The sequence below is a fragment of the Phycodurus eques genome, chromosome 1 (assembly GCF_024500275.1).
Source record: "Phycodurus eques isolate BA_2022a chromosome 1, UOR_Pequ_1.1, whole genome shotgun sequence".
Classification (NCBI taxonomy): domain Eukaryota; kingdom Metazoa; phylum Chordata; class Actinopteri; order Syngnathiformes; family Syngnathidae; genus Phycodurus; species Phycodurus eques.
The window spans coordinates 51,265,758-51,289,703 of NC_084525.1; the positions used below are offsets into that span (position 1 = coordinate 51,265,758).

General features: G+C 41.4%; 1 protein-coding gene across 4 annotated transcripts in view; it reads right to left on the reverse strand.

The window, feature by feature from the left end:
• Positions 1-23,946, reverse strand: part of dock3 (dedicator of cytokinesis 3) — a 60,068-nt gene that overhangs the window by 30,399 nt on the left and 5,723 nt on the right. For all 4 annotated transcript variants that reach the window (XM_061698438.1, XM_061698428.1, XM_061698419.1 and 1 more), the window contains exons 2-14: positions 18,622-18,705; positions 18,497-18,537; positions 16,530-16,585; positions 15,315-15,411; positions 11,537-11,685; positions 8,852-8,936; positions 7,818-7,859; positions 5,831-5,985; positions 5,666-5,747; positions 5,518-5,578; positions 5,282-5,429; positions 3,571-3,659; positions 1,978-2,103 (exon numbers count right to left, since the gene is read on the reverse strand). In XM_061698438.1, coding sequence (XP_061554422.1) covers positions 1,978-2,103; positions 3,571-3,659; positions 5,282-5,429; positions 5,518-5,578; positions 5,666-5,747; positions 5,831-5,985; positions 7,818-7,859; positions 8,852-8,936; positions 11,537-11,685; positions 15,315-15,411; positions 16,530-16,585; positions 18,497-18,537; positions 18,622-18,705 — 1,215 coding nt within the window. The remainder of the gene's footprint in view (positions 1-1,977; positions 2,104-3,570; positions 3,660-5,281; positions 5,430-5,517; positions 5,579-5,665; positions 5,748-5,830; positions 5,986-7,817; positions 7,860-8,851; positions 8,937-11,536; positions 11,686-15,314; positions 15,412-16,529; positions 16,586-18,496; positions 18,538-18,621; positions 18,706-23,946) is intronic.

Genomic DNA, 23,946 nt, shown 5'->3' on the forward strand with positions numbered 1-23,946 from the left:
GCATTGCCATGCCCACCTGTGTTGCTCTATTTCGACATTGTACAGTGGATTAAAAAGGTCAACACACCCCTGATCAAATACCAGGTTTTTGTGACAACAAGACAAATAATTTCAACACTTTTTTCACCATTAATATGGTCTATAACCTGTACAATACAAGTGGTTTTTATATTCATCTTTTGTGGTTGCACAATTGTGCACACCCTCTCATAACCAGGGAGGTGGCTGTGTTCAGAATTACCCAATCACATTGAAACTTATGTTAAATGGGTGTCAGCACACACCTGCCACCATTTAAAATGCCTCTGATCTTCTAGTTGTCTGTTCTTGTTATTTTCTTTTGCTTCCTCGCAGAAGACTGAAGGTTTTGTGCTAACAATGTCCATCCATCCATTTTCTGAGCCGCTTATCATTACAAGGGTCGTGCTGGAGCCTATCCCAGCTATCATCGGGCAGGAGGCGGGGTACACCCTGAACTGGTTGCCAGCCAATCGCAGGGCACACATAAACAAACAACCATTCGCACTCACATTCACATTCACAATTTAGAGTCCTCAATCAACCTACCATGCATGTTTTTGGGATGTGGGAGGAAACCGGAGTGCCGGGAGAAACCCCACACAGGCACAGGGAGAACATGGCAAATCCACACAGGCGGGGATTGAACCCCAGTCATCAGAACTGTGAGGCAGACACTCTAACCAGTCGAAGAAAAAGAGCCATAAAGCTTGCTTGACTGTAGGTATGGTGTTATTTTGTACTTTCGGTGATGAGCAGTGTGTTCAAGTCAAACGTACTTTTAGAATAAAAAAAAAAAAGTTCAACCTTATCTTCATTGGCCCATAACTAAATCTTGATTGGTCAATTCTGAATGCGGTCACATGCCCAGTTATGAGAGGGTGTGCACACTTGTGCAATCACGTTATTCAAGTGTATTTTTACTTCATCTTTTTTGTAGATTAAAAATTATCCATTGAGTAGTGCAGGTTATAGGCCACATTAATGGTGGGAAAAGTTTTGAAGTGATTTATCTTGGTCTCACTTTTTGTTTTATATATCTCAAAAACCTGGCACTTGAACAGGGGTGTGTAGACTTTTTATATCCAGCATATGTCAACACTGACAAACGCTGCATTGGGTACAGTTAGAATCTTGAGTATGTGGAACCATTGACGTTCGACCCACTTTGGAAATGGATGTCTGGGGCTTGCTTTTGTTTTTGTTATATATTTTAAAACTTGGCGGCACCGTGGACGACTGGTTAGAGCATCTGCCTCACAGTTCTGAGGACCGGGTTTCAATCCCCGGCCCCGCCTGTGTGGAGTTTGCATGTTCTCCCCATGCCTGCATGGGTTTTCTCTAGGCACTCCGGTTTCCTATATAACAGTCACAAATGATTCATTCAAATCTGTCACCATAACATGGATGGTAGGTTAATTGACAACTCTAAATTGTCCGTAGGTGTGAATGTGAGTGCAAATGGTTGTTTGTTTATATGTGCCCCGGTGTACCCCGCCTCCTGCCCGATGATAATTGGGATAGGCTCCAGCCAATACGTGACCCTAGTCAGGAGAAGCAGCTCAGAAAATGGATGGATGGATTTAAAATGTATCTTTTGTGACACAAGTCCTGCAACCTTCCTGACACACCTCGTTCATCTGCAAGAAAAAGGGTCTTTGCCAAACTGATCCCACAATGATCTAAAATGTCGTAGTCCGGACGTGGGGGGTCTCAGGTGCTTAGCAAAACTCTTGATTGAGTAATCAATGTTTAAAAAATCCCAAGATTTTGTCAGCAAGTTCTCCTATTTCCCTTCACTCAGTTTTTCGTTCTCCCGCATCCCTTTCCTCTATCATCAGCATCCTTCCTGTGTAACCTGATCCTCGACCTTCCACTGCTGCCTTCCTCCTCCTCTGGTCTCCAGCCAGATCGCTGGATCTCTGTGCCCATCATGCCCACTGCTCTTTGGCTCCTTACCTGGCATGATGACATCTGGAAACCCCAGTTTGCGCGTGAGTGCCAGGGCTCGGTTGAACACAGCCTGGTTCTCCCGTCTGATCTGCTCCAGCTCGCCCCTCAGCAGCTGCAGGGAAATGATGAGGCCTGAGAGCAAAGGGGGTTGTGAGAAAAAAAAGTGAAAGAAGGGAAGACGATAAAGGGGGCAGAGAAGGGAGGACAGCGGGTTATTTAAAGGTCGTTAGTCAGAGTGTGGGGGAGGAGATGACAGACAGAAGGGTGGAAAGACACATGAAGGAAGACCAAGCAGGGTGAGAAATATCTTGCAATAAGGCAAGGAAGGAAATGTTGGCAGTGCCCTCAAATGGTGACAGATTTGAATGAATCATTTGTTACTGTGAGAGGCAAGTTAACCGGGGAGCGTATTGATGAGCTTATCTGTTAGCTGCAGCGCGGTTATCAAATGAGCATTAATGAGCACAGTCAGAGATCTGTGTGACTAAATTATTATTTTGAGAACAATGAGAAAAACGTTTTGAGTATCCGATTCAGCATCTCTGATCCACAAACCTGTGGGTCTCATTGTCTCGGGGTCATGTCCATCAGTGAAATATCAACAGAATTCATATCACAAAAAATTTTTCTCATGGATATTATTTACCAACTCAAAAATAGATCTTATGATTTCATTTAGGGATGCACCGATATCGATACCAGTACCGCTAGCCGATACTGTACGTCTGTACTGGTACTCAGACTCGAAAATTTTGCTCCGATACTACACGTCGATACCTCTGACTGCAAATTAAGCACTGCCTCCCGTCACGACGCTGCAATAGAGGCAGGCTCAGCAACGGGCAACACTCGTGGCATGTCGCGTAAAGAGAAGTGACGGTGCCATAAAGTATCACTTCAGTTGTCCTGGCGGTCACAATTTCATTTAATAACTTGTGATATTCTCAAGAAGCAGTCTTTTATTATGTAGTTAACACACAAGGTGTAACAAAGCATCCTATCAGACTCAACATTCTTCTTTGTCTCTTATTTCATCTTCATCACTTATTAACTGCATGTATTCCTTTGACATAGTGTCCCCTAGTGTTCAAACTGAGACACCATAAAACTGAAATACCTTGTGTTACAGGCAACATTTAAGTGAAATGTGCAGCAGGACAGTTTGAAAAACATGCAGTTGGATGCTAAAATGTTGGTAATGACAAATTGTCACGCTAAAAAGTGTTACATTTGAGTGAAACCTGCTGCAAACATTCAAGAAAGTCTTTGTGTTTTTGAACAATATTTGGTCAAATAAAACAATTTAATCACATTTGCAAGACATAAAGGCATAATCAAGTATTTGAATTAGTACTCAAATGCAAGTACTTATAGCCAACTTAGACTGGGAAAAAAAGTGGTGGTGCTGCATCCCTAGTTTCATTGTTAACGTCGGTGATACTGAAGTTCAAGAAGGAAGGGAGGTATAAATGACTCATATGTTTTTGTTTTTGTTTTAAACACGGCGAATATTTAACCATACGATGCAAAAACATGGTGATGACATATCCTACTCTGTAGGCACTGCATATTCAGAAGACCGACATTAAATCTGTTTACCATAATTGGTGCTGGGAGCGGAGTATTTGGTGTTGGACTTGCGGATGATGTTTTCGTGAACCTGGTACCACTCATTCTCGTTGTTACATCTGGAGAGAAAAACAGGCAGGTAGGGCAGTTGGAAGCAAAGCCATTAGTGGAACAGATGGGCGACTAGGAATTTTTTCACATGGGGACTGCACGAACAGCATGTGTCCCTAAGCTGATTTCCTCCTGGAGAAAAGGTAGCAGCATGGGGGAGTTGCTATCACGTAGCACGTCAGCCCAAATGCGCAGCGCACTAAACAAAGCTGACAGCCTCTTTTTCATTACTGTGGGCCTGTCGGCCCCTGGGAAAGGAAGGCATGGGGAAACGCATAGACTGGAGCCTTATAGGAGCCGACAGTTTGGAGGCAACGCAGCATTGAATCACTGCTTGCTTTTTAAAAGGAAGGCAAAGAGTCGCCTTAGCAGAGGGGGCCACTAAAACAGTTCTTTGTTCTGGAAACCTTTATTCCATACAAAATCCCCAAAACGCAACCATGTTACTGATACGGTGTGTCTCAGTGACCTCTGGCCCAAAGCAGAGACATCATCACAGTTCACAGTTCACTACCAGTGAAAAATGCCGAGCTGTGTTTATCATTCAGATTGCCGCTCTAGGTTTTCTCAGTGATCCACTGTCTGGAGTGCCTTGCTTTATTCATTCTTCCCTCGGATAGAAGAGGACTCTCTAATAATAAAGACTCTTCAAAGTGAAAGCATAGATTTATTTCGAAATAAATTGTTTGAAGATAATTGCTGAAAAGGTGCAAAGACTTAAAACTTTGTAGTACTCATTTGTGAAGAATGGAGATATAGGGTTCTATTTTCATAGACGGCGCATGTGGGACACAAATGCTGGCCGATTCTGATTTCTGTGTAAACTTAAAGCTCGCTGCGCGTGTTTGCCAATTCGACAGAGCAGCCTATGCCAAGCTGGGCGTTCCGACACAGCAGAGGGAGTGTCCTTGGACATGTGCCCGGCGGAGGGAACATTTAGTGGCAGGAAGTCGTTCTAAACTTGCACCTGCTCAGACCGCGTCTAAATCGTGACGCAAAATAGACCGCTGGTTCAACGCGATTTTGATGAATTTGATCGCGGGGCACAGGCAGACAGAAACTGTACTCCGCGGACATATTTAAAAGTCGCCAGCTGCACCACTACGGTGTTCATTTCGCTAGCTAGCTAGGTACAGGTATGTCTACACCCCGAAAATGAATGCAATTGAAATAACAACATTGAGCTGTTCTGTATAGTAATAGCTCGATGTTGTTATTTCAATTCCCAAGTGAGGAAGTGACACGGTGGGATATATTCCAGCCACAGCTTCAAGCGACTTTTATTTTCAAGGCTCAACCATGTCGGGATGTGCTGGCATGAACAAGACAAAGTAGCATCCATTCTTCAGAGGGGGCCTGGTTTCAAGCATTCCGCGGATAAGTTCACAACGTTTGAGAGTGGCTTGATTTTTCACAATTTTTAACACTCATTTTATAGACTTGATGTATTTTCATTTTACAGTAGAAGACATAATGAATTTATTTTCATTTTACAGAGACGAACTAGATTCCAAAAATGTACAACCATAGCATCTCATTATTAGTATTATAGTTCTTAATACACACTGGGCTTGAGCATTCAAGCGCAAGGGAGGCCAAGCACACTCGTGCGTTGTATTGCAATACTCACGTGTAAACTTTTAGCACAAAGTCCTTCTCCTCTTTGAGGTCAGTGATGGTGTGGAAAACATCGCTCATAGCAAGAACAGCGCAGCCATACGGTCGTCGGTACATCACGTGAGGTGGGCCTTTCTTTGAGTCGTTCAGCAGCATGCGCCCTGGCCAAGAAAAAAAAAAAAGGAGACAACCTAACTAAGAGGAAACTCTGACAAATGTCTTTACGCACTCATGCAGTTAGTGCTGTACCAGTTCTCATGACATGTGCAACAATGTACAGGTCTCTCTTCAAGTCTTTACTGCTTAGCTCCTGCAGAGAAACATGGAAAAAAATAAAATAGACCATTGTGGCTTCTTCACAAATTCTTTAACTTAATTCAGTTGAAGAGGGCCTTACTGTGAAGAGAGCGCAAAGACGATCAACCTTCTCCGGATTCTTTGGTCCTCCATTTTTGTTGAGTTTCACCATGAACTTTTCACTGCAAAGCAATCGCGTTTGCTGATCGCTGTGGACATTGCGCAACCGGCCTAAGCTGGTAACGTGCAAGTTGTTTACATCTACCTGATCTGTTTAGCCTCTCGAGTGTCGTACAGAGAGAAGAAGACGTCGGCGTCCTCGCTGATGCTGTTGTAAGTGAAGCTCTTCAGATTGATGAAGAGGTGGTGTGACACCGGGACACGGCAACTGTCACCGTGGCGTGGTCTCACGTTGTCAGCCTAGCAACGAAGGAATAAACTGAGCCGCCAACTATCATAAGTAAAGTCGAACTCAGTATTCAGCGCTACAGTCGATCAATACAGGAGGAACCTGTTAAATTTTGAAGCAGATGTGAGGACTGTTGTTGTTGTTGTTTGAACATTGCTAGAAGGTGGTTTTTGTGTATTTTCCTGAATTTCCTAAATGAATTATTCATCAATCAGAATGAGCATATGCAGGAGAGGTATCTGTGAAGGTGTACAGTTTGGTGCTGATCTAAATTAGAGCTGTTGTGTCGAGTTGTTCAGCTTTGGTAGAGATCGGCATTCTGTTCTCCACTCAGTTGCACACTCTATTGTAGTTTTACTGCTATTTTATTGTATTTATTTTGTGATTAGTTATTTGTAATGTCATGCCGTTTACACTACCAGCGAAAACGTATGTGACCGCCATCTATTTACTGAAGCAAGGGGGTCCAATCTTTGAAATTACTCTGATCAATCCATTAAACAATTATATATTTTTTTATATTGTGGTTATTTTGGAAAAAAAACAATGACAGTTTTTCGTGGTCAGGCAAACAGTTTTGGATTTGGGGGTGGCCCGCCGCCCTGTATAACACTAGCATAGATACGTATGCCCTTTCTGTGAAAACTGACAAGGTTTTACATAGAACAGAAAGTGGAACAAACCATTTTTGCTTCAGAAACGGAATTATTCTTATTCAACTTTAAGAAAACAAATGCTGTTACTATTTCAGCTGTAAATAGTTTCTTTGCGTTTTTGCAGTTTATTCCATTTTTGTCTTTGGGCAGGAAATGTTTGTTTGCAGGAGCAGAGGTTGAAGAAGTGGCCAATTGTGCCCCAATCAAACAAAGACAATTTCATGGAAATAAAAGTGGAGGAAGAGCCATACTTTTTCAATCTTCTTCAGGCGCCGAACCTCCTGTAAACTCAAATCTCCAGACTATTAACCAGTACTTTTGAAATGTTGCCATAAATTCGCTAGATTTTTGTGGTTGTTATGTTAGTTAATAAATCAAGGAATCTGATCAAGCATCTAAGTCATTGCGGGACTACATGGATGCATGTCAGCCCCTTTGATTTAGAGAAATTATTGCCCTCATTTTTAGCTGACAACATCCCAACCCCAACCTTTTATTTTTTTTAGTGTTGCGGCCTGCATCAAACAAATATTATTTATAGTATATGCCACAGCAAATGCCACTAAACAGGGGACCGCAGGCCGCAAATGACTCCCATGCCGTAGTTTGAACACCTCGACATAAAGACTAACAACAAATCAAAACAACAACAATTATAAATATGAAATAACCAGTGAGCTGTACTGTACGTATACTGTATTTGAATCTTCTATTGCAGTGGTTCTCAACTGTTGTCACCTGCATTTTCCTACTGTCGCAAAGTTAAGAACAATAAAGAACGTTTTTTTTTTGTTTTGCGAAAATATCCTCTGAAAAGATATGTAGGGTATATTATATTTTTAAATGTCGTTTCAAATGAGTTTGCTGTAACGCCAAAGGAATATTGATTGTCATGACAGCCGCCAGCCAAAGGGTGAGCTACTCTGTATTTGTTTACAGCGTACACTAGTAGCTTGCAGAACAAGGAAGTAACATTTTTTGTTACTTTTCTACTGTGTTCCGTGTGGGAACTTAGTACATCTTTGTACTGTAACAAAAAAATTAAAAATAGGAATACATGTATTTTCTTTTATTTTTTTGTAATGTATTTTTTTCACGAGCTGTCTGCAACCCGCCTAAAATGTCATCAGTTGAGAACCACTGTTCTACTGGCGACAAATTACAAAAAAATACTGAGTTGAATGTACCTGGTTTGTGCTTTGCTGACCACAGTGTCTGCTGGATACATGCTAAAAGAAGAAAAATGGAGAGAAAAAAAGAGAGCGCAGGTCACTAGAGAGATTAGTCAAGCCTTTGTTTTCTCCTCCCACAAAAGCTTTGAACTTATTTACCTCACCGTAGTTTCAGACACGCACTACTAGCTCGTACCTCTGCCTATACTTGAAATGGGACAGCGTTTCACCTACGTATGGCGCCGAGCGCTAAAAGAAGCGCCGTGTGGGAAGGAAAAGGACAAAGCCGGAATCGCCCACACGCATGACAGCAGCCCAAAAGAGCTTCTCTCGTTCCCTACCTGAAAAGTTGCCAGGGCCTTCAGCCCTGCCAGAAACGCGCTTGTGCTCATTAAGCACATTTTTTACAAGGACGAACTGCAAACTTTCTGGATGGAGCACTCGCTTCATAAATAATTTGCCAGAGAAAACTAAGAAATGTGAAGTTATTTGCTAGCTTTTTTTGGTCCGTTGTTTAATCTGACAAGAGACATCAAATACAGTGCCGTTTTTGAGAACACATGCAAGATATTTAAAGTATTTTCCCATCACCTATGCCATCACCTGTCAGTTTACATTATGTCTGCATTGCTGGCTTGTGAGAGTCACGTGCCTGCAAGTGAAAGGACACGCTCAATATGGCGCTGGAACGCATAAAGAACAGGTCACATGAGGCTGCTCGAACAGCTGAATGTGCTCGCTCTCGTGAGTCAGCTTCTTATGGATGATTTCATAATTGGTACATTTACACATCCCAAAACACGTAAAGTATATGCTAATAAAAAAATTAATTTTGTTTTATACATACACAGACACACACACACACACACACACACACACACACACAGCTCCAAGTATGCAGAAACCTTTCGGGGCTGCAGATGTATATGCAGAGCATACTTCATAATTTAGAGACCACTAATTCACATATTTAATTTATTGCATTTCATAATTCATGGAGTGGGTTTGTGTAGACTGCAAGGGTTCAAGAAGAATTCCGGGTAACATACCAGTTTGTAAAGCTCCGATATGCTGATCTGGTCTGGGTCCACCATTTCAAACTCTTTCCTGGGCACAAGGTCTATGCCAAGGTGCCTGGTGACAGAAAAAATATTCAGTTTAGGGATCAATTAGGACAATGTCACATTGCAACCACTGTCGTAGTTTGGCTTATTCTTCAGCCACACAATAAATGAAATGTACAATTTAAAAACAAAATTAAATACATATATCATATATTCAAAATGCAGAATGTTTTTAAAAATAAGGTAGATGAGTATTTGATTAGATGTGTGTTAAGTAGGACTTCTATTAGCAATTAATGTCCTTGCATGCCCATCCCTTCTGTGAACTGCAATTTCAAAAGTGATCCAAGATATTCGTTTGTTATTGAAGGTAAATAAAAGTGTGAGTAAGGGCAGTGGCCTTATTTCTTAATGCGATGAAGATTGTATTCAATTGATCCAAAAACGCTGCCAGATGGCTGAGGTTGAATTTTTATCATGGAAGACCCAATATACAGTATTTGGCATCTGTTACATCCATTAATGGCGGAGTTTTCATATTTGTTAAAAGAGTCATTATTTGACACTAGTAGATGATAAATATGATCTATGAAAAAAAAAAAAAGAATCATCCGTCCATGGCTCCATCTTGTGCCCGACAAAAACAACCAATCAGAGACAGAGGACGTGACTACACTCTGACCTCTCACCTTGTTTACCCCAGAAAAGCACTTTATTTATAATGGAGTGTTAATATAAATATCAGTTTAAAGTTTTATTACTTTTTGCGACAACGCGGGGCTGTGCTCGCAATGAATTATCGATACCCAGTAAGTCATGCCTTCTTTTTCTGAATGTTGTTGTTTTTTTTTTAAATTGCAAACTCTCCTATTAAGTACACTATAGTCACATATGTACCTGTACCTAACCCTGAGCCTTGTTGAATAACACCCTTTTTTTCCCTTTTTTTTGCATGATGTACAGCCTCAAAGTACTGCAGTGATATGTTGACCATGAAACGAGATCACGCCAGTTCTCTGGTTAAGTGTACCCTGCAGAGCACTGACCTCAACAACCGCAGTAAGCTCCTTTTATTACAGCATTTGTGTTTCCAAATCCAAAGATGCAGTTGAAAGCGTCTCTATTTTAAGACGTGGCGAATCTTAACGTCGGCATTTCCAAATAAAGCTCCGCCTTAATCAAGATGCAACCCCCCTTGTCTGTATGCGGGTTACGGATGTCTGTCACTGCTCAATTTGATTTGAGAAGTGGCAGCAGAGAAAATATGGCCTTACAGTTCCTCCAGGGAGAAGTGCATTGACGTGAATCTGCTTGACATGAACTACAAAAACCACTTGAAAATGTGTTTACACTGTAGGAAAATGCTAAATAAGTCTTAATGTATTAGGACTCGTGCTTCATCAGAGAGTTTGAACATAACCGATGTAGTCGGTTTCAAGATAAATAATATAATTACAATAATTAACTCAATCGTGATGGAGACAATTTCAACTTTCTCACATTTAATAACCATAAACGTGAATCAGTAAACCCCAGTAATGTCAATATGTACACAATTAGGACAACAACAAACCATCAGTCTACAACTGACTGTTTAGATTTATGACGTATGATCACTTTTGGGTACTCAGGAGTAATGAATTACATGTAACAACATTACATAATTTGAACCCACAACTTACATAACTGGACTTTGTAATACTACTGGTAGAAAATGTCACTAATGGAAATTTCTGTGAATACCAAACATCACTTGTCTGCAAAAGCTCAGATTTATTGAGCATCTTGCAGAGCTGATAAATTGCCAGATCCATTGGTAGCATTGATGAACATGAGCAGGTCATTATTCATCATACAACACACAGTCATGGTTTTATGAAACAATAGGACCCACATACCAACTCGCCAACATATCATTTAGACACGTATAACAATGCAAGCAGAAACAAATGCAAGAAAAGAGCAACGTTTAGCTTCTATAACCCCAGCTATTCATAAATGGGAGCCACAAAAGCATGCTGGGAACATCTTCCTTTTAAAGCCAACGCTTGTGATTGGCTCTCTCTGGTCATGTGCCGGCTAAATGACGTCCTACGTGGCAGCCACATTGGTGGGGGCAACATTCCCAGTCCCCTTGTTGTGTTTGTACGCCATTGTATGAAATAGTATGCAGTATAATTTGCAGGCATCCTTGTTATTTGGATTTTCGATGTTGAAACAGTCGATGTTGAAAATGAGAAAAGATTTACAGGTATGTAGCCCTGTAACATTTGTCTTGACTGTGAACGTTTACAGATTTGTTAAGACAATGAGACAGGTTATAGTAAGTGTACTGTGTACATCTGTTCTAACAGTAAAAAAAAGAAGGAAAAAAAAAATTACCAAACTGCAATCTTGTGTAGTGTTTCATTATATTGTCTTTATGTAGTCTTAAGGACTGCTGAAAAGTTTTAACACTATCAGGTCTTAAAATGGTTAACAGTTGAGCGTATTCATTTAAAATGAATGAAAAGTAATCAAAATGTAATCAAATGTAATTCATTATATTATTTTGAGAAACTGAAATAGTTACATGGCTATTACATTTTCAACAGGGTAACTTGTAATTTCCAAAGTAACCTTCCCAACACTGTGTATGATAATGATGTACTTAGTAGAGGAGAAACTCACTCATTGCCCCAATCAAGCCGCACGGTGATGTGCCGCTTGATCTCGCGGGTCTGGTCCTGGGCGAGGTGACCCTGGATGAGCTGCCGACGCAGATCGATGAGCTCATTCATCACATGACGCAGCTTATGGAACAGATCCACCTTATGTTTCTGTGAAATGAGCCACAAAGTCTCAGTGAGCAAACATTGCCAGAATCGTGTGGCTATTTTTAAATGTGCAACTACTATAAAGCCGATGGATATGTGGCGTTAGGAGTTAGAGTCAAGTGAGATATACGATCTGGAATGAGGATGCTGCGTGATGTGCCATGAGGGTGCAATGCAAGGTCTGTCAGCATTGCCATGCCCACCTGTGTTGCTCTATTACGACATTGTACAGTGGATTAAAAAGGTCTACACACCCCTGATCAAATATCAGGTTTTTGTGACAAGACAAATAATTTCAACACTTTTTTCACCATTAATATGGTGTATAACCTGTAAAATACAAGTGGTTTTTATATTCATCTTTTGTGGTTGCACAATTGTGCACACCCTCTCATAACCAGGGATGTGGCTGTGTTCAGAATTACCCAATCACATTGAAACTTATGTTAAATGGGTGTCAGCACACACATGCCACCATTTAAAATGCCTCTGATCTTCTAGTTGTCTGTTCTTTTTTATTTTATTTTGCTTCCTCGCAGAAGACTGAAGGTTTTGTGCTAACAATGTCCATCCATCCATTTTCTGACCCGCTTATCCTTACAAGGGTCGCTGGAGCCTATTCCAGCTATCATCGGGCAGTAGGCGGGGTACACCCTGAACTGGTTGCCAGCCAATCGCAGGGTACACATAAACAACCATTCGCACTCACATTCACATTCAAAATTTAGAGTCCTCAATCAACCTACCATGCATGTTTTTGGGATGTGGGAGGAAACCGGAGTGTCGGAAGAAACCCCACACAGGCACGGGGGGAACATGCAAAATCCACACAGGCGGGGCCGGGGATGGAACCCCGGTCCTCAGAACTGTGAGGCAGACGCTCTAACGAGTCAAAGAAAAAGATCCATAAAGCTTGCTTGACTGTAGGTATGGTGTTATTTTGTACTTTCGGTGATGAGCAGTGTGTTCAAGTCAAACATACTTTTAGAATTAAAAAAAAAAAAAAGTTCAACCTTATCTTCATTGGCCCATACCTAAATCTTGATTGGTCAATTCTGAACACGGTCACATGCCCAGTTATGAGATCGCACTTGTGCAATCACGTTATTCAAGTTTATTTTTACTTCATCTTTTGTGTAGATTAAAAAGGATCAATTGAGTTGTACAGGTTATAGGCCACATTAATGTTGGGGAAAGTTTTGAAGCGATTTATCTTGGTCTCACTTTTTTTTTTTTTTTATATCTCAAAAACCTGGCACTTGAACAGGGGTGTGTAGACTTGTTATATCCAGCATATGTCAACACTAACAAACGCTGCATTGGGTACAGTTAGAATATTGAGTATGTGGAACCATTGACGTTCGAGCCACTTTGGAAATTGACGTCTGGGGCTTGCTTTTGTTTTTGTTATATAGTTTAAAACTTGGTGGCACGGTGGGCGACTGGTTAGAGCGTCTGCCTCACAGTTCTGAGGACCGGGTTTCAATCCCCAGCCCTGCCTGTGTGGAGTTTGCATTTTCTCCCCATGCCTGAATGGGTTGTCTCCGGGCACTCCGGTTTCCTCCCACATTCCAAAAACATGCATGGTAGGTTAATTGACAACTCTAAATTGCCCGTCGGTGTGAATGTGAGTGCGAGTGGTTGTTTGTTTGTATGTGCCCTCCGATTGGCTGGCAACCAGTTCAGGGTGTACCCCGCCTCCTGCCCAATGATAGCTGGGATAGGCTCAAGCACGCCCGTGACCCAAGTGAGGAGAAGCGGCTCAGAAAATGGATGGATGGATTTTAAAACTTGTCCTTGGGCGTTTTTGATCGGTATTGTTGTTGTTTATAAGGATATCATGCATGTCACAAATCATACCCAGCTGATTAAAAATGATTCGGGAACCATGTAGGCTAACTGGAGTAGGTCACAAACCAAGAAAAATGTTTTTTTCTCTCGATTTATCGGTAGAAACTGGACGGCTTAGAGAGTAATTATTATTATTATCAGCATAAACCTCACAAATGAGGCACAGCAATGGATAAAATCATAAATTTGCCCAACTTCTTTTTCCTGTTTGCTTGGCCACTTGTTGCTCGACATAATCCACAAGAAATTCACGACTTACTTAAAAACAGCAAAATAATGACTTGAAGACAAGTTTATTCACAACATTATTTATACGCTATATTAAAAATGAAATATGTAATACAAGCAACAACAAAAAAAAGTAAGTTGCTTTTTCACCACAGAACCATCTGCTACATCTGGTAGCCCCTAATGCATAATTGCCACTGCAATGAATCGAAATAATTTCTCTGGCATGTGGAGTTTCCCCTCCTTTTTAGCTATAACAGCCCCTGTGGCCGCTGGGTGGCCAGCTCACATTATGACCATTTCTGGTTCGATACCTGGTCAGCCCTTGTCTCACAGGGAAGATATGGAAATTCCCAGTTCCTTGAATGATCTAATTATTTTCCATCCATGGCAGTGTACCTCCTCATCATCCGTGAAGAGGTGTCTGGTTTGAGAACCCGCGGGGTAGAAAGGCGCTATATGAACACTTCCGCCGTGTGTTCCCACTGAGATTCCAGCCCAGAGCTTTGAAAACAAATACTTCTTTCCTGCATTGACCTCCTGGTGGTCATTTCTTGTAGACCAAGGACAACACAATAAATACAGGCGGTCTCTGTTCTCCCTAATGACAGGATACAGCCGCAGTATTACTTCACTTTGTTTACATAAATGTACAGATTAAGCAGAGCCACAATAGCCATGTAAATTTAATGAGGATAAACACTGCTTGTTCTCCCAGTCTGCTGAGGAACTAAGATTTCGTTTGGGGTTGATGAGCCTTTTCAGACATTATTCTGGAGGGCTAATTACGTACATTCTCCAAAGTTATCTTTAGACCATTGCTCCTGAAGCTAATGTAACGAATTCAAACTGGCAACAATGAGATAAAGTCTATCAACATGTAGTACGTGATACATCCTATTATTATCTGGTCAAAGGTTGCAGCCTGGCCTGTTTCACACGGGGGGGGGGGGGGGTTAAATCAACGCTTCGTTTTAGGCGAGCATCAGAAGAAAGTTACGTCACCGCTGTAATGCGGGCTCCTCGGTTGCTCAGAGCATGAGAGAGTGAGAGGTTATGTAAAAAAAAAAGAGAATATAAAATCAGTGGCAGCCCAGCAATGTATCCATGCCAGCCTCCACCCATTCTGCCAGCCCTGGAGCTGGATTAAGCATGTTTTAGGTTTCCAGTAATCACTTTTGCCCAGCAAGTGAAGATGATACAGGAACTAAGTGAGGCAGACCAAAATCAATCAAGGGCTGAATGACAGCGCATGAAATTGGCTGTGACAGGTCTGTGGGCCATTATCTGTGACCAGCACCCATTTCTGTTCCCACATAGATAGAGCATGAAAAAGTAGGATGACAGTCATGACTGACCTAAATGAGGTGTACTGTACGTTCAGGCTATCTCTTCGCAGGAATCCGGGTAATATGTGTTGAATTAGGTGTGTGGGGAAAAAAACATGTTGGAAAATCCTATTCGGTTAATCCGTCTGGAGGATACAAATGAAACAACGAAAGCTGTCCGGTCTGGCATTTATTGCTTTGGGATTTGACGTGCGTGCTACTCACCACGTAGAGCTGCTTCCACAAGACACCCCACTCCTGGAGTGTTGAGGTGGTCTCTGTGATAATGGGGTCCTCCAGGGGGACCACCGTCTCACACAACCTGACAGAAAACATTTGCATGAATATGAGGGTTCGCAGGGACACATCACATTTGGTGAATGAGTGTGATTCAAGCTTAAACACAAAAGGAAAAAAAAACACAAAATCCTTCCATCCAATATATATTCCACTCCTGAGATTTGAACTGAAACTTTTTGACTGTGAGGCAACCACTGTGCTCCCCTCTCACAGTGCCAAAACCAAAATGTATGTAGCTTGCCAGTGTATCACTGTCGTCGTGACAACGGGGAAGCCACTCGGTCCATGAATCTAAGTGATTATCAGTGCAGGGAACACTTTGGGAAAATGCAATCGATGCATCACACCATTAACGCCACAAGAAAGCAAAACAGAGTTCCAAGATTGCAGCTCCCGGAGCGAGGAAGTAGAATCATGTTGATTTCAAAGTTGCAACTTTTTAATTGTTTGAACGCCAACAGAGGTCTACCCTCTAAGAGGTAACGCAGCTGGAGGGTGGTGACACAACAGTGAATTACTGGGAAGTTCCATGACTTCAGGCATTTCAAGAGCTCCACTGCAGAGGGGTGCGGGGAGGGTGGCTTCCAAACAGGTTATGCCTGTATTATACTGCCCTCAAGTGGCCAAGGCATGTGCACCAGAGGGACCGGCACACTGTCCATTGAAGTGAAGTAATAAAAAAGTGACAAAAACTGTTTAATTCTTTACAGTTATGTATTTTATTGATGTATTATGTTTGTGCATGTCCTGTGTGTTTTATCTTGTTTTAATTTTAAAAATCCTTTAAAAAAAATTTATTATAATAATAAAAATAACACAAAAAGTGTCAAACCTATCATAAGACAAGACATGATGAACGCTTTCGATCAATGTGCTTCATGTTTTGCATGAGAGAATTGCTGTCGTGCTATAACATATTTTGGGCATGGCGGTCGCTTGCAGATTCCACTATTAATGAATACAAGCACAGTGCAGGTCAAGTCGGAGCTCATGAACCTAAACAGAACCCCAATTATTTCGGAACATGTACAATGTGTGTGTGTGTGTGTGTGTGTGTGTGTGTGTGTGTGCGCGCGTGTGTGTGTGTGTGTAGAATCATGCTGCACATGTTCAAATAAATATTGTCGTCATCCAGCTTACCCTCTGTTGGTCACTGTGGATTTCTTCAAGTGGACATAGCTGACTGGGAAAATACCCTGTGGACATATAGAGGTACAGAGATGTTACAAACTGTGACAGGATTATGTTATTGATTGATGAGAATCCAGACTTGTGACTATGTTGTTATTTTAAAAAAAAACAGAAGCTGCACAGTGATATATATAATGAAAATCACAGCGCATACTCTAAGCTTTCAAATAACCTTCCCACATTCTTTAAACACATTTAAACCTATTAAAACACATAGCAAATTGCAAGCATAAAATATATAGAAACACCGTATAATAATGGAATAAGAAAATACAAACATGTTTGATATTTTGAGCCTTAAAATACCTCTCTCATGTGCTTTAAAGACACACTTTCTAAAAGTATTTCAAAATAATTTTAAAAACAATTTGTTTTACAGAAAAATTCACAATATAGCAGGATCGAAATATAGTGAAGATTAGCACGTTATAAAAGTTGTGTAATAATTCCGAAAGGGAGACTTAAAGAGATGTCACCATTTAATAAATACGTAATAACACATATACAGTCGTGCCTTGAGATACAAGTGAACCGACTTTGTTTTTTTGAAACACGACCCATCATTCGGACGATTTTTCTCCTTTGACTTGCGAGAGCAAACTTGAGATACGCGCTCTTTTTGGTGGCAACAAACTCAAGTCACTTTAAAATAATTAAGCGATTTGTCAGCTAGTGAACAATTCTGATTCTGCTTCTGATAACCAGTTTGTAAATCATTTAGAAACCCTTCGTACAGGTACCCTCATTGTGAAGAAGAAACACGCCGAAGAATACTGCAACGAGATCGGCTCAGAATGATAAGACTCAGCGCCAAATGTCACGTCTGCAGCTTGTCTTTCCAATCTGCCAGATGTGAACAATTAGCCACCACGAGTGAAATGAAGTCTGCGAGCACAGAGAGAGAGAGATAGAGTATGGGGGCGAACGAGTGTGGGCAGCCGAGCGCGCAACAAAATGGAGGGGTGTTAGTAAGAACTGTAAATAGCTGCCGGGAATGGAGAAGGACAGCATGCAGTCACAAACACCTACATTTACAGCTTTTGTGCGTTCTTTCAGATAATCCAGTTGCATCCCATAATACCGCGGACCCATATATATGCGTTAAAAGCAGTGTGGATGTGCTGGAAACGTACCTCTCTCTCTCCTAGGAATTAACTCATTTGAGTTTCCAGGCTACACTGCAGCATGCCGTAACTTCCTAGTAGAGGAATATCAAATCTGTCGTATGTAATTGGCATTTTGTGCAGTGCAGTATATTGATGTCAGTCCGGAGTGATGGTGCTATATTGCTCTACTTCCTTGCTTATTCCTGCTTCTCAGCTTTAATAAAGATGTTCAATAAAAAGGAGTTCCTATAGGGAAATATGACGTCTGAATTTAGTTCCCTGTGCAAAAAGGATGTCTCTTCAATTTGGTCTTGATTAAAGCTAGGATACCCTACAAAATTTACTTTAAAAAAATGATACATTTTGGTTTTGTAGTTTTATAGTTAAAATGGCATAGAACTAGCTTAGATATGGCGGCACGGTGGACGACTAGTTAGCACATCCGCCTCACAGTTCAGAGGCCGCGCATGGGTGTTATCTGGTTACTCTGGTTTCCCCCCACATTCCAGAAACACCCAGAAACATAAACCACCCTCCATCCATCCATCCATTTTCTGAACCGCTTATACTCACGAGGGTCACGGACATGATGGAGCCTAGGCCAGCTGACTCTGGGCGCGGGAGGTTAATTGAAGATTTGAATTGTCCCAAGGTGTGAATGTCAGTGTGATTGGTTGTTTTATTCAGGGTTTACCACACCCAAAGTCTGCTGGGATCCAGCACACCCTCAACGATAAGCGGTACAGCAAATGTTTTTTTAGAACACTAACTGCACCATCGGCTGACTGAATTTAGAAAGAAACAAGTTACCTTGATTGAAGGCTTCTTAGTTGAAAAGCCTCTGTACCAACCTAAAGGACAAGATCAATATCAAAACTTATGAAACCTGTGAAAGAAAATGTAAACTGTGCACACTGTTGCTGAAAACATTTTACCTTCACTCTTTTCCAGAATCTGGACGGTCTCCCCGATCTCCAGGACCAGGGCTTGACATATTGGTGAGCGAAAGTTGCAGATAACTGCCAAAATAGAGAGAACAAAATAACACATGAGACGAAAGTGATGAAGGCAGTTTGGAAATAAGACATTAACAAAGTTACCCGCTCCTCAGAACTGTGAACTGACGCTCTAACCAGTCGGCCACCGTGCCGCCATGAGGTGATCAAACTTTTTTTTTTTTTTTTTGGTTTCACATTCATAATGACCCTCTGAGGGAAACCATAACTACAATGTGGCCCACGACAAAAATGAATTTGACAGCCCTGCTCTAGGCTGGTGGAGAGGCGGTGGGCTCACGTTATCGCTTGGGAATTTAAATAATGACGCGAGCTGTTCTACTGTTCTGGCAACCAGGGATTTTCGGGGTGTAGGGATAGCTAGCTAGTTAACGGGCGATATACAACGGGCTTAGCAACGGGGTTAACGGGCTACATCCGCATTCAATTCATGGGGTCTTCAGATAAAATACTTAAAAGTTTAGTAAACATAAACAACAGCATAAAACACACACACACACATAACTCGCCACTGAAGTGGGTAGTCATTTTAATCACTAATTATTTTTAAGCAGCCTGATATGTGTGCAATATTTAGTTAATTGAGCTTGCAGATTGGGGCCCACACAGCGGGTGCATGCCAAACAGCTTCATAGAGTAAGTAAGTTGGCATTTGCATACATCTTCCTTGCCAACTGATCGGAATGTGCAGCGTTACGTAGCCTTTGACCATACAGATAAATGACTCAAAGTTTTTTTTTGTTTTTTTTTTTTTTACTTAAGGGAATGAGTGTCACAGTAAAGTGGCAAAATGAGACATGCTTCATACAGTAGACAGTCTTCAGTGAAGACAAACTTGTTTAATAATGACAGCGCTCCGTTGACGACGTTAAAACCCACAAAGGGTGGCCCTTGAAGGTCCGCTCGCGGTGAATCATTATGCTAATGAACTAGCCATGGGACCCAGTGAGGGGGAGGAAGAAAAGGATGGGCCTTGCCTGGCCCGGCTCCGCTGCTTGTTTCAGAGTAACGAGCGCTCAGTTCCTCTGCGAGGGTTACTATGGCAACAGACCAGCGACAAACTGCGGCGCTCTTTTCACTGTAACTGCTTGGACGATGACAGTACTGTATTTTAAAAATGGCAAGCTTATAGATGCTGCCTGCCACCAATATGGTTGAAGTCAACATACAGTACTGCAGGTCGTGTATTAAAAAGGTAGCGGGATGGAGAAAACCTTTTAATATATGCACAAGCTCCTGTTCTGTTCGATTTACAGGAAGAAGAAAACCAATTGAGATGTGAACGTCATGATGGAGAGAGATGAGAGACGACTCATGTTTTCATAGCCCTCCCTCAGAAAACTTTGAAGCTGTGCAAACACTCTTTCACTGTGTCTTAAGATGCAGTGCATTAGCATATCCTCGAAACATAACCAGCAGTCCGAGCATGCTGAGCGGAGGAAGCTGGGAGAAGAAAACAATGACAAACTAACAGAACTTTAACTCCACAAGAGAATATCGGTATGGATTGCGTGTCTATCGAGTTGCATGGTCACACATGCGTTGGGTTCAAGGATTATCTTGCCCCATTTTACTTGCATTCAATAAATAAATCAGTTTTTTGTCCAGTAACAGGAAATCTACTGTACTATAATTTATATGTTACTTATGAACTACAGACTCCCGAAGGAAGCATTTTGCCGCATAATGATGCCAACAAGTACAACATGTAAATACATCTAATGATGATACAAAAACTAAATTGACACTGAACACAACATTAGGTACACCAGCAGAATCAAATGAGATCCAATACAAGAGCTGTATCAAAATTCTGCTTTTGCAAAGGCTGATATGCTCACTTTTGATTAACTCTGTCAGTAAGTATTACTTGGAAAATATGGTTAATATTTTGGCTGTAGAGCAGAGAGAAGTTTCTAATAGCAACATGATAACATTTTACTAAAAATGATAGTCTCTCAAAATGCTGAATCCGGTTGGAGTGGTCACTTGAACCTGAGTACAACACACCAAGAATTTTGAAAATCGGTTGATTTTTTTGCGTGAGGGAAACCAGTTCAGGGTGTACTCCACCTCCTGCCCGATGATAGCTGGGATAGGCTCCAACACGCCCGCGACCCTAGTGAGGAGAAGCGGCTCAGAAAATGGATGGATGGATGGATGGATGGATGGAAAAAATAAACCGTTTTGGTGACTGTTTGTGTGTGATTCCACTTTTGGAAAATCTGGTTAAGATAGGCTTTCAAATTATAGTAAAACAGTATAACTTCATCATTTCTCAACATATTTCCTCAACTTCTTTGTTTCAACTGCTACTCTGGGCAGCCCTTCTCCAACTGGATGACAATTTTCAGTTAAAAATATCTGCCAATAAGCCAAAATTCCGAGTTCTTAAACTCAACACGTCAAAATTACCGTGACGTTTCAAATGACATCAATTGCTCGAAAAGCTTAAACTTAAACAGTGCAACTGAAACATTATTTGTGACAGGAACTTTGTGGGCAGTTGAATAGGTCATGACCTTAAGTAATCAGTTGTTTTTTTAAATGAATTTATTCCTGGAGGATTTTAGAGGCGTTTAAAGTGCTTATTAGTTTTTTTGTTTGTTTGTTTGTTCAGCCCTGGCACCACATGATAATATGACGATATGACTTGGTTCCTCAAGTCTGGCGATCGACTGTATTGTGAAGAAAACTGTGACTGCATCTGTTCAAATGGTGGTTAACCCTCTTTAATCTCTTCTTTAATTTGTTTCAATAAAGAAAGCGGGTAAGCGGCAAACAAAGCAGCACCAGTCACGTCGCAGCAGGAATGGTAAGAGTTTCTTGCGCTGATGCTAAGGAAGTTAGCACGTCCCTATTTCACACGATAGGCTTGGTGACCTCAACTGTCTTTCAATGCAGTGCCACCTAGTGATTTGGAGCAAAGGCTACAATTTTGCACAACAAATTGTATCGTAGCGTTTCTAAATATAATTAGACATGTTTAAAGATAATTGCCTAAAACGTGCAAAGACAGAACTTTGTGATACTCAGTTGCGGATATGTAGCGTTTTTCACCATTTCAGTTTTCCTGATATTTTTTGGGCTGTGGCTAAAACAGGGCCCAGTGCATGAGGACTTGAGCACCTTCATTTGCATCATCAATTGCACTAGAGCACCTCGTTGTCGACCCTGAGTGCACATAAAAATGCAGAGAAAGGCAGTAGCAGTGCATTCAGTAGACAGCATTTGATAGCAGGGATAACGACTTAATTTTTTATGATTTTGAAGCCTCATTTTAAAAACTTTGATAATTTTTTTAACCATTTAAATTTGGCGGTTTTAACAACACTGTGGTGTGTCAAATTTAGAAAATATTTTTTCAAGGATTTTAAACAAATAAATGGAGCAGTATTCTTGACCTGTGCAAGGTGTAAAGTGCCTTGCGATAACGTCTGTTGCGAATTGGCGCCATACAAAAAAAACTGGCTTGGCTGTTTGTGCTTTCAATTACTAACAGTTGAATAGGTGTAATTTGACCTCCAGGCTTTAAAACTGCGTTGACACATTGATGCAAAGTCAGAATCTAATGCTCGTTTCTCTTTTAGCAGTGACAAAATTGTGCATAATGAAATACAGGCCTCTCAGCAGGCAGTGACATTCAGACACCTCCTAATTCCTATCAGGCCCCAAAAAAACAAAGCAAAGAGAAGGTGGGTGAGTTTCACATCTTATTTACTGTGCAAAGACAAAATATATACATATATCCATCCATTGTCAACACCGCTTATCCTGGTTAGGGTCGCGGGACACTGGAGCCTATCCCAGCTGATTTCGGGCAAAAGGCGGACTACACCCTGAACTGGTCGCCAGTCAGTCGCAGGGCACATATAGAGACGGACAACCATTCGCACTCACATTCACACTGTCATTGAGTGGGAACTGATCCCACGCTGCCCGCACCAAAGTCAGGCTAGTGCACCACTATATATACACACACATATATATATATATATATATATATATATATATATATATATATACACACACACACACACACATATATATATAAAGAGAGGTTACAATCCCAAAATCTGCCCGATAATGCTCGATGATCAGATTTAAGCAAAAAGTTGGCTTGTGCAAATGGTTACTCACGACATGGTGAGCAACAAGCATTAAAGTTCAAGTGTGCCTGGAGGAAAAAGACAACACTTTGTTTCAAACTTGCTTGGACACAAGAAAGCAGCTTAATTTAATTGAATCACAGTGTTGTGTGTGCGTGCATGCTTTGAGTGTGGTTTTAGGTATACAAATCCATTAGTGACGAGAACACCCCAGTGTTATTGGCCCTTTTATGAGATGATGACTGGTAATTGAGGAGAATATTGCGCCTGATGTGTCATAGTTTGGAGGTCTGTTCAGTAACATGAGCGCACAACTGCATCGCATTAGCAAACAACAACATTAGCAGGAGTTTGAAATCACTTCACGTCACGTTTACTGTACATTTGAACCCACAATACCTTGGACCCAGTACGCACATAAAGACAATCGGGCTGTGCCACCTCCCAAACGACAAACTATCTTAAGAGTATCCTATAAAATTGTCCTTCGGTCTGAGGTGAATTTGTCCCATTTATAGGGTCCGAAACAGGTCAGGACCGACAAACTTAAATATTAAACGTGTTCAATATTTACGACGAAGAATCTTCAAGTGAGTGCGAATGGTTGTTTGTTTATGTGTGCCCTGCAATTGGCTGGCAACCAGTTCAGGGTGTACCCCACCTCCTGCCCAATGACAGCAGGGATAGGCTCCAGCACGCCCGCGACCCTAGTGAGGAGAAGCGGCTCAGAAAATGGATGGATGGATGGATGAATCTTCAAGTGTGTGTGGGTAAAGCAGACGTTTCTTGAGTCATGACTCTACGACTTGTGACGTGGAACGGAATGTAGCCAATCAAGAAGCGACCTGACTGAAGAACACAGAAGCAGCCGTAAGTAAATGTCTTACCCGATGTTATATTTTGTTTTAGTGGATTCCAAAGGCGGCAAGAAGGTTTGTTTTTTTTTGGAGTGGATGACATCACCATTCTACAACACTCCCGCCTCCGGTCGCATTCCCAAAAGTGTGCTCGTTTTTGTGAGATCACGCGTGATCATGTGAGATTTGTGCCTCTTGAGTACTTGTCTGTGGCGGAACAGAATCTTTGTGTGCATGGTGTTATGTGTTGAGATTATAGGCACATTACCAACAAAACT